The sequence below is a fragment of the Struthio camelus genome, chromosome 8, assembly GCF_040807025.1.
Source record: "Struthio camelus isolate bStrCam1 chromosome 8, bStrCam1.hap1, whole genome shotgun sequence".
NCBI lineage: Eukaryota > Metazoa > Chordata > Aves > Struthioniformes > Struthionidae > Struthio > Struthio camelus.
Genome location: NC_090949.1, coordinates 35142122 through 35153143, shown reverse-complemented (window position 1 = coordinate 35153143; position 11022 = coordinate 35142122). Strand labels below are relative to the sequence as shown.

At 45.3% G+C, this 11022-nt stretch overlaps 1 protein-coding gene across 16 annotated transcripts in view; it reads right to left on the bottom strand.

The window, feature by feature from the left end:
* Positions 1-418: 418 nt before the first annotated feature.
* Positions 419-11022, bottom strand: part of NFIA (nuclear factor I A) — a 365719-nt gene continuing 355115 nt past the window's right edge. For all 16 annotated transcript variants that reach the window (XM_068953353.1, XM_068953352.1, XM_068953354.1 and 13 more), the window contains one exon: positions 419-7563. In XM_068953353.1, the coding sequence (XP_068809454.1) occupies positions 7487-7563 (77 nt within the window). In that variant the 3' untranslated portion in view covers positions 419-7486. The remainder of the gene's footprint in view (positions 7564-11022) is intronic.

The window sequence follows — 11022 nt, the reverse complement described above, 5'->3', positions numbered from 1 at the left end:
ACGCCTCCTACGTCAGGTCTTGGGAATGCGGCAGTATTCTGAGCGCTCATCTACCTTTAAAGATATATTGCAGCACGTTGGAAACTAATTAGCCCGCTCGGCTACTTTTTCCTAGGCGCGTCCTCATTTTGAGGCTCGTGACTTCCTCTTCGGTGGCTCCAGGAGGATGAATCCGTCACGGCGCATGAGGGACGATGTTGTGGTGACAGGACACCAGCACCGGGCCAGGGTGGCTGATGCGACGACCGCGATTCGATTCCCACGCCACCCAGGGGCGCGAACGGGCCCGGAAAGCCCCAAATTGGAGGATTTTGGAGCACGGCGGAAGGGCTGGCGCCAACCCCGGCGATGCCCGTGGCACCATGAGCACCCAGATGCCCTTCTGCGCCCAGCTCAGAGTAAATAACAACACGGCTCGTTAGCATTAGCAATTTTTTATTTTCCTTTTTTGTTGCATAGGAAATGCAGTACTTGCTTCCAGTAATTGTATTGTAATGTGAGAAGGTGGTAGCACTAATGGTTGAATACAAGAGTTAAACTAATCCACACCAGCTCAAAAAACCTGCGGAGACTTAGTTGAATAAGAATGGATGCCCACAGTGATTCTCAACCAATTACAATTTTTTTTCACAGAACACAGTAAAACTAAAATGGTAACTATGAGAGTCAATACAAGTATACTAGAGGCACGAGGGGCCTGACTCATAAAAAAAAAAAAAAACAAAAAAAAAACCCAACCCAAAACGAACGCAACGTGGTATTAACACGGGTGTCGAGCGAATCCGCAGCAGATGGTTCCCACGGCTGTCGGAAATCTGAGCGCCCCAAAGCGAAGCTAGACGTTGCGGGACCAGGCTGAGGACGCGGGGCAGGGCCGGGGGAAGGCTGGCCGGGGTGGAGAAACCAAAGGCGGGCCCGACATAGCGATTTCTCGCCGGCTGCGTTTCGAACGAAACCGACTTTGTACCCCTTTCCTCGGCGGGCGCGGGGCCCAGGCCTGCGGCAGCGGGAGCGCAGGGGCAAGGGAGGCGAGCGCAAGTCGGGGGCCGCTCCGCCTGCCGTGCCCCAGCGAGAGGGACATCTACTGCGCTTATTTGATTTTTTTCCTCATATTAATTTGTAGGTGCAGATTAAAGGGGGGGGGAGTTCATAAAGCACAATGGCTTTTGTTCATGCTGGAGCATGAAGGGGTAACTAAGCGGAAAACAGTCCTCTCGCTAAAAAAAAAACCCAACCAAACGGCATACAAAGTAGGGAAGTTCACACCGCGCTACGCCAGCGCTCGCCTTCGGGCAGGTTTTTCTCTCGCGCTCAGAGGCAGCAATCGAGCGTGGGGGTTTGGGGGGTTTTGTTTTTTTCTGGAACGGGCAAAAATCGCTTTCGTGAGGAAGGGCGCAGCGCGGCGGCGGCGGCGGCCTCCTCTCCCCGGGCCGCCCCCCTCGTCCCGCCGCAGCCCGGGTGCCCCCGGCTCGGCCGCCCCCTTTCCCCTCCAGGCCGGGGCGCGGGGAGGCGGGGGCACGGCGAGGGTGGTGGCCAGCCCGGCGGGCGCAGGGGCTCGCGCGCCCCCCGCGCACCCACCGGCTTCCCGTGTTAATAGCAAAGGAGCTTTTATGAATCGGGCCCAAAGTTTGTACAGAGTTCGTCTGAAGAAAAAAAATATTGCAACTGTGCATGAAACTAAACAACCACATGAGGTTTTTTTTTTTTCTTTTTTTCTTTCTTTTTTTTTTTTTTTTTAAAGGGTTTTTCTTTTCTATGAGGAAGTCTGGTGTGAAGAAGGGTCAAGCATGGGTACCTGGTTCACCGCTGCCCATTAAGAAATCTCTTGCCACGTGAGCTCAGTCTCACTGATGGGTTTAAAGAACTGTCCCTTAAAATGTGAACTTCAGGCTTATGTTCTTCGGAGCAAGCTCTTTTCGAATTCTTAGGGTAGCTTTTCAAGACGAAAAAAAATCTTACCAGGCACGGCTTTCTGGTCTCAAACACCATGTCCTGCCCTCTAGGGGAAAAAAAAAAAAAAAAGGAAAAGGAAAAAAAAAGAAAAAAAAGAAAAAAAACCCAAAACACAAGTAATACTGAATTTAAGTAAATGTATACCTCCAAAATACTGAAAACACCCCAAATCAAGAAAAGACAGAATTTGCGTTCTCAGTGAAATATCTTTAAACCTATCTGACAAGAACCAAGTCAGAAAAAAAGACTAACATAACTTTGAGTAATATTCATACAGCTACTAAGCATTATGGAATAGCATGCATTAATATTGTACGGTTATTTTACATCACCTATATCAGAAGGTTCTGACAGACAGCGAAGGCTACCGGTGTAGAAAAATCTTACTTCAGAAGAGCAATATAATACAGATTTCACAGGCACTACATTTTAATATATCAGGTATTATGCTGGTTTTCTTATAATTCTTTCTGTCCTAAAGCTGGCATTATAACAATGACCAAAAAGGCAAGGATTGAAGTAAACGGAAAGTAGATACCAAAGTTGATATATTCTTTTCTTTTTTTTTTCAGATAGATTAGTGCATAGTTTTCATGCAGATAAACACTGCTATGCATTTACATTGTTGGAAAGCAGAGTGAATTGAGCCCAAGTTGTCACATTTTTGTAAATCATTTTGCCAGCCTGTAATAGCACCATGTAATGGATTTGCATTAAACATTAAATTGATTTCAGAATTGGTGACACAGTATTCACTACAGTTAAGTGCTATGGAATAGCTTCAATGTTACCTGCTATATATCAAAGCAATTTTCATCCCACTGCTTTTTTATTGGAAAAAATAAAAGGAAAATGTACTCGATACTAATTAGACTATTGCGCAGCCTTGGACTTGATGATGGCATAGCTGGGTTTACTGTCAAACAGTAATACATGCATTGACTTCAAGACAAAATTGGCATTGTAAGCTTGATTTAATGAAAATCCTGCCTAGCAGGCAGTGGTAACTTCACAAGGCCTGCCTCCGACAGACCTCGTGAGGTTCGTTTTGTTATTTATTTCTTGTTTAGGTGCCATTGAAGCTCTCCTTACATTGTCATGCCGGTTATGGTTTTAATTTTGTTCGATGGAGGCCTTCTACCAAAAAAAAAAAAAAAAAGATATTTCCAGAGACACAATGCAAAGTACAATATTAACTGACATTCTTAAAAAAAAAAAAAGAAGAAGAAGAAGAAGAAATTCACCACAAGGAAAAAAAAACTGTTTTAGGCTATGCATCTGGGTTTTTCTGTATTTTTGTACAGTAAATATTTTATAACACTGTTACTACAAAGCTGCAAATATACGGAACAAAGGGAAATAGAGAAAGAAAAAAAAAATGTTAGAGGGATTTTGCATATTCCTGTGGGCTGACTGAATACTGTGGAGTCGAGAAAACTTTGTGTTTCTTTTCCCCTTCGACCTTAAGGGGGAGGGGGAACAAACAGCAGAGACAAAGTGTACCATGGCTGCCTAACTTCGAGCCCGTAAGTTTTTATCATGAAGGAAGAAGAATAAATAACGGCATCGCTGGGGTGTGCGGCATGATAAAAGCAAGTTGCCCTAGTTCAAAAAAGAGAGGGAAGGTGGGGGCGAGGGGGGGGGGAAAAAAAGGGAATTAACTGATAAAAGTCAATTCAGGCTGAGCAATTTTTCGGTCTTGGAATTTGGATGGGTGACGGCGGGTCAGAGTGTTTGTGCGTCTGACAAGTTCTGGAGCGAAGGACGCGGGGATGGAGGGCGGGAAAAAGGGGGGGGGGGAAGAACCAAAAAAAAACCCAACTTGTTCGGATGACGGAAAAATACTGCCTGAAGCGGCGGGCAGGGAGAGGGGAGCGGAAGGCGCTGGGGGCGGCGGGCCGGGACCGGCCGCCGCCGCCGCTTTGTTCCCTACACCTGCCCAGACCTCAACCGCGGTGCTTTCTGCACGGCAATCAATCAGGTGAACAAAAATTTCCTTTCGTGCGTAATACTTTGCAACCCCTGTTGGTTTAAACACCCTTGACCGCCTACCTAATGTTTTAAAGCCTTTAAAACATTTTTTTTTCTCGCGATTCTGCTCAAGAGTTCCCTAACTTTAGCGTCATCAAACTTAATATGACAAAAATACCTTCAAAAATACAGCATACCTGTAATGTCCATTTACAATGGTTCTTCAGTAGCCTATACTTCTCAAGCATAGGAATATGCTATACCATTGAGAGAAGAAAAATAACTGTATTTAAATACATACAAAAAAGGAAACAGGAAAGTTTTTAACTTAAATCCAGTTCCCAAAGGAAAAAAAAAAAAAGCAATTCTATGAACGCTGCCTTTATAACGAACAATCAGAAATTCCACTAAGCTAATTTGACAGAAATTTTTCCTCATTTAAACAACATTACAAAAGTCCTGCATTATAAAATAGGGTAGAATAAATCAGTGTAATCAATAAAACTATACAACATACAAATTACATATCTTCTGAGTGGGCAGTTTAATTCTCTCTCTTTGCAGCCATGACTACAACATGCTCACTAAAAACAACTAACTGCCCAAACTATTGCTTAGTTTGTTTTGTTTAAAAAAGGGTGCAATTTTATTGTATATACAACCAATTTACTGGTAATACCTTGTCTCATAGCAAGGCTCTGACAAAATGTTTGTCTAGGCTTTTTTCCCTTCACTGTGAAGCACTGAAAGCTGCTATTTTTTTTTTTTAGTGCACATATGTCTTAATAAAGTAATGCCCAGCTAAGTGCTATAGGGAAGGCAAAGGATGCTGGCTAGAGGATGTGATACCATATACTAACAATCACACAATACAATAGAGCAAAATGACTACTCAACCACTTATCAGACACATATGAAAATCCAAAACATTTTATTTTTTCCTTAAATAGAGAATAACCAGTAAACAATTTTCAGAACTTGGAAGTTTAAAAACGTGCATATAAAAATGGGCATTATATACTTTTATTGAATGTGGATTGATTGCAGTCTGCTAATAAAAATGGGTGTGGGATCTGAAGAAAAAGGAAGTTTTTTTTTTTTTTAAGGCTTGCTTGTGAAAGGAACAGTTGTAAAACAAAAATTGCTTGAAGCAGGGTTCAGCTTAGTGCTTCACAGTTTGACTGCTTCTCTAAGAAGAGCCCTTCCTGCATGTGCATTCAAAATCACAAAAGTACAAAGACAAACACCTAAAACACACTGCGTCAAGTGCAGCACCAACTTTGGTCAAATAAAAAAAAATTAAAAGAAAAATTAATAATTGCTAAGCTTTTCTACATGATATAAGCAGGTATTGCATATTTTCATATATCTGGGAAAAAAAAAACAAAACAAAACAAAAGGAAGACTCCAAATAAAATGTAAAATGCAGCAACATCCAAAAATACTGATAATCTAGCATCTACAGATCTCAGAATAGCACTGCCACTGACCATACAGGACAATAAACACTACTCCTATCTGCGGAACAACTAACATCCTACTTAATTCTAGATGTTGGAACTGACAATGGCTGACATAAAAGTCACATTTACAAAAAGTGTCTCCAAATGCTTGACTAGGGAAAAACCCCCTTTCAATATAGGAACATGTGCAACAATTCCACAAATAATCGCTATCCAGGGCAAGGCACATTGATATGGAATTTTTTTTTTTTTGTTTCGTGCAAATTAAGAAAACAAAACAAAACATCGTTTCAGGGAAAAGATGAGGAGCAAAGTGTCTTCCCAAGAATTTCAGTTACTTGATTGTATAGGACAGTAGTAGAAACCCTTCTGAAGGGTCGAACAAACATAGTTTAAAGGCAAGTGCCTGGAATAGGGATTACAATATTGTGTCTTAATGCACTCTACTTTACCCTACATTAACTATATAAAAATTAGTTACTAACACTAGAACATGCAGAGACTTTCTCTGATTAGCTGGACTTGCCAACCAGAACGTATATATATGTATAGTATAGGAAACCTTCTTAAAGTTGCATGTGAAGCAAAGGGGTGCTCCGCTGTCTGATAGAAAAAATCACTTGCACTCTTTTTTTTTTTCTTTTTTTTTCCTTTTTTTGTACATAAGATACAGGACGTTTGGGGTCCAAACTTTTTTTTTTTCTTCTTCAGCAAGTGCCCTTGCTTTGAACTGGCATAAGTTGTAATATCAGCATTTGTTTCTGTATTGTTTTCTTCGTAGTCCAGAAAAGGTACCAGTTCAGGGACACAAAGGTGTTTCAATTTCTGGACCGTTCTATCTTATTCCCAAGGTGTCTGAGAACTGATAAACCCTATATTGCCGGAAACACGTAAAATTTGTCAGAATTGGCATAATCCATTATAGTGACTTTTAGCTTATAAAATTAACAGATATTATGATTTAATTTTAGTTATGTGCTTTGATAACAGAAAATGATTAATTAGCATTTAATGTAGTTAACATATTGTGGTAAAAGCACCATTAGATTTGTTTTTTTTTTTTTTTAATTTTCCTTCAGTTTTAAAGGGATACAAGTTCAACAATAAAAAACATAAAAAGCAAAAATAGCTCCCCTTTTTCTCGCAAGGCTGTTTTTTACCCCAATAATTTAGAGTCCTGGGGTGGAAGGACTTGGAAAACAAAAATAGAATTTTCAACAATCTCTATCTTACAAAGATATTTAGCTATCCAATGAAATTGCACTTTACTCAATTCAAAATTCGATTGTTTTGATTGATTCCTGTCAGTTTCTGTCAAAACAGACCAACTTCCCCATTTCTGCGTGAATTTTTGTGTAATTGTTGAAAATTGTTGAAAAATGTTTTTTTTTAATGTAAGTGCAGCATTTCAAACTTTTTTTCTTTTTTTTCTTTTTTTTTTTTTTTAGTGAATAGTAGTAGTTTGATGTTTTAAATCGCTCTGCAATTGAGTGGAAAAAAATCGTTGACAATGCTCTTATGGTTCGTGTTACGCATCTAAGTGCCAACTGTAAAAAAAAAAAAAAAACCCCAACGAAAAAAACCTGCAATTTTTTTTCCGATATGTTACAGAAAAACATGCGCTATGTCTGTCCGGTAAGTTATATATTGCAGAATTCAGCTACTACAAAAGTTATAGTTTAAAGTGTGTTTCATGATTTCTCAAGAAGTCTCACACCTGCATGGGAAAAATCGAGGACGATACTGTAAAACAGTTAGGCTCCATATGGAAAGTGTGTTACGACAGCGAGTTGGTAAGCAGCAGCAGAGGCTAGTTCTACTCAGTGTCACCTAACGCTTACACTACCAATGAAAACACTTCAAAAGTTATGAAGCCCAACCATTTCCAGCACCATATGAGAAATTACAACAGTCCTAAGTTGTCTAAAAAAAAAAAAAAAAAAAAAAAAATTCCCCCCCCAAAAATCTCGAAAAAAGTTACGGCCTTCGCCATTCAACCATAACGTTTGCCATTTCCAGGTCCGAGTGTGCTGCCGGTGTCTGCTGGCCTCCCCTCCCGCGGGTGTGAAGTCGCTGCGCGGCGGTGCTGCTGCTCCCGGTCACAGAGGTGGGAAGGGGTCAGGTGGTCTGTCCGGAGGGTGGTGGGAAGCGGAGACTTTTATCCCAGGTACCAGGACTGCAAGAGAAAGAGAGGGAGCGTGAGCCGCCGCCGCCGCCGCGGGGAGGGCTCCCAGGACGCCGGCCATCCTCCTCTGCGGGGAGGGGGGCTAATTGAGAGCGTGACGAATCGACCTAATTACAAAGCTTAATTAAAAATACCGTACCCATCAATACATTTATTTATTTATTTAAACCAACAGGCGCTGGACGTTGCTGCAGAGGAAGACGGGGGGTCACGTCCCGTTGCGAGTTATCAATCTTTTTAATAGATTGCGGCTGGGAGATGCCTCTCGCACACTTTTGTCCAAGCCCCTGAAAAGGCGATAGGCGTCCGCTTCTGCGTGCCGTTTATCACCCTGCAGCCGGGGTTTGCGCGGGTACTCAGGCATGTGCCAGCACAAGCATCTGTTGCTTTATGCTGCCCTGCGCCAACCGTCTCGCTGGAGCAGATGCGCGGGGAGTCGGCAGCAGCGGGGCTGGTTCGCGCGTGGCCGGAGCCCAGCGCAGAGCGTTTTCGGGGCTGGGGAGGGGGGGACGACGAACCCCTTTCCGCCGAGGGAGGTGACTCCCCGGGGTCGGAGCCCCGCCGAGGAGGTGGCGATACCGGCCTCGACCCGGGTTTTTTTCCTCCGTGAGCGACGATAGCCCTGATCGACCCCCGGCCGGGGCGGGGGGCCTGGGGGGGGATTTATGAGGTTCAACCGAGGACTGGGAGGAGGCAGGCGGCCCGCGGGGCGTCACGATGACGCCGTCGGGCGGCGGAGGCAGGGACGGGCGGGAAGCGCCGGGCGAGGGGAGCAGCGCTGCCTCGACGGCCTCTTCCCGCCTGGCCTGGCCCGCGGGATTTTACGCGTAGACTGAGGCTGGGCTCGAGTGCACGGCTTCCCGCGCGCGTGAAGCTCGCAGACCGGGGAGGGGGAAGCGCTGGCGGCGCGGTGCCAGGCGCCCTCGCCCGGAGCAGCCCGCCCGACCGCCGACGCGGGCCGTTCCCGCTCCCGCCGCGGGGCTCCTGCCGCCCGGCACCGCGGGGGTCACGCTTCGGACCCCCCCCCTTCCCCCCCGGCCGCCCCGTCCTTCGCACCTACGCTGCAGAGGTCCAACCGGCCCGGCCACCCGACCCCACAGCCGGGAGCTGCGTGGGCCTCGCGACCCCGCTTCGACTGCCAAACTGACTTAAAAGAAAGGAAGGGGGGGAAAAAAAAAAAAAAGGAAAAGTAGGAAAACCCACAACCCCGCGACGGCCTCCGCCGCGGGCGCGGGTAGCGGCAGCGCGGCCCAGCTCCCCGGCGTTCGGAGCGGCCGGCAGGGGATGCGCGCCGCCGTCCGTCCGTCCCGTCCCGTCCATCCCGCCGTCCGTCCGTCCGTCCCCCCGCGGCACCGCGCTCCTTCACGCGTCTTGCTATTCAGCCCGCGCCTTGCAGACAAGGTTACCCCAGCGCGGCTCTGTAATCCTTCACTGAAATAGGCTTTATTGATTGCTCTGGTCTATTGTTCCCTTTTCAAGTCCCCCAAGTTCAAGTTCATCCTGGTGTTACATCATGTCTCGTTGCTACGAGCAACCAGACAGCCCCAGACGTGACTATCATTAGCAAGAAACGCGCTGCTCCCTCCCACCGCCCGCCAGCCGCTCTGACGTAGCAGCCCCGCTGCAAACACATTGAAGTATTTATTCTGCCTAATTTATGACCTACCCGGCAAGAGAGACCCCCACTCCAAAAACCAACACTGTTGTATATTTAATTAATCTGTCTTTCTCTGGCACTTGGGAAAGTTAGACAAAGGGCTAATTATTGTGTTGCGCTCCCCACACTTTTCTTTTCGGGGGGACTATTTGCATGGGAAAAGAAGCGGCGCGGCCCGGCGCGAGTCCCCTCCCTCCAAAACACCTTTTTTTTTCTCCGCTGCCCTATTGACATTTCATGAAATACTTTAGCTGCTTAAGGGAATTAGAAAAAAAAAATCTGATGTGAATGTAACTCCTTCTGAGTTGGTATTCAGTAACACAAATCAACTCATGACATGTTTAAATTTAAATGCTAACCACACACTCTGAGAGTTACTTTAAAGGTTAGTTTTTAATCAATAGAAGTTGCTGACTCCGGAGTTTTTCGCTGCGCAGTGCAGCTCTGGGGCCTTTGTCTAGCGTTCGGCTTTCAAACTTTTTTTTTTTCCTCGAGATGATTTTAGCAATGATTTGCAGACACAGAGTGCTATTGTGCTCTTGACTAGCAACATGTCAATAAAGGAGTAGAGTTACCATGCACTAGGGTGTCAATATGACTCCTGCAGACACTGTTCAGGCTTAATACCAAGGAAAAACTTAATTAACCCTTACGCGATCAAACCGGGCTGCACGGATGTTTTTTAAACTTCCGTGCAGGGGCTCCGCGCTGCCTTCGCTGAAAAGCTGCTTTTAGAGGATACCGAATCCAAGCACCTCGCAAACAGCTGCATCGCGCTTTGGCCGTTCGTGCAACTCCGCTTTGATGAAATGTTTTATGGGCTGAGGCAGCAGAACAGCAAGACAGAGAGCGCATTTACTCATCGGATCCCACCAACACTGCTCTCGGGATGCCGGTTTAATTTAGAGCGTCTTACAGCTGAACTGCACACACAGAGTGATCCTCCTTTTCTACTAATCATTTTAATATTAAGATCTCATATCCCCCTCAAGCCTCCTATACACGTCTAAGTCTTGCCGGATTATGGCTGAAGAGTCCTATTGTCCCGTCGCGGCACCTGGGAAACGTCCCTGCAACGGGACAGGAGACCTCGGCGCACGAAACAAAAGCGCCTACGAAGCATACATGCATTTGATAGCTGTGATTTGTCGAGTTTTTTGCATGATTAGGTGGCTTAGGGCCAAAAAGAAGCCCAGATCCGTACTTGCAGAGTTTTCACACCACCACTCAACACGATGCAAGCTATCCTATCGCTTCTAGCCAACTTCCACGCTTTATCCCTTCACGTCCTGAAATCTATCCGACTGCACCCAGATGGACAAGAGGGTATTCCGTTTCTTAATTTAAATCTCCATTTAAAATCATGTGCGCTAACACAATACAGTCAGGACGATATTATCTCCTTGCGTTTTTATAAGAGAGCCAGTGTTCGATTTCCTCTGCATTTACTTGTGCGGTACGATTCGACTAGCGAGTTTAGAGCTAAACGAATCCGCTGGAGCTAAAGGTCCTATGAAGTAAAATTACTGCTACCCGCTTGCCGGCGCTACTAGAGGTCCGTATTGTCCTGCAGAGCCTCTTGCCGTCCTTTGCTAGCGTTCAAGGTGAAACATCAAAAAGGATTCTGCAGTCCGGTACGAGATCTTAGCTCTCCTTTCTCCAGTCAAATGAAGAAGTAATCTCATCAGGTTGAAAAGTGCTGACTAAGGATTTAATAAAGTGCCTGCAGATGTGTGTCATCTCTAAGGTATTCAACTCATGTAATGCAAAACAGTTCCACACCGAATGTGCTT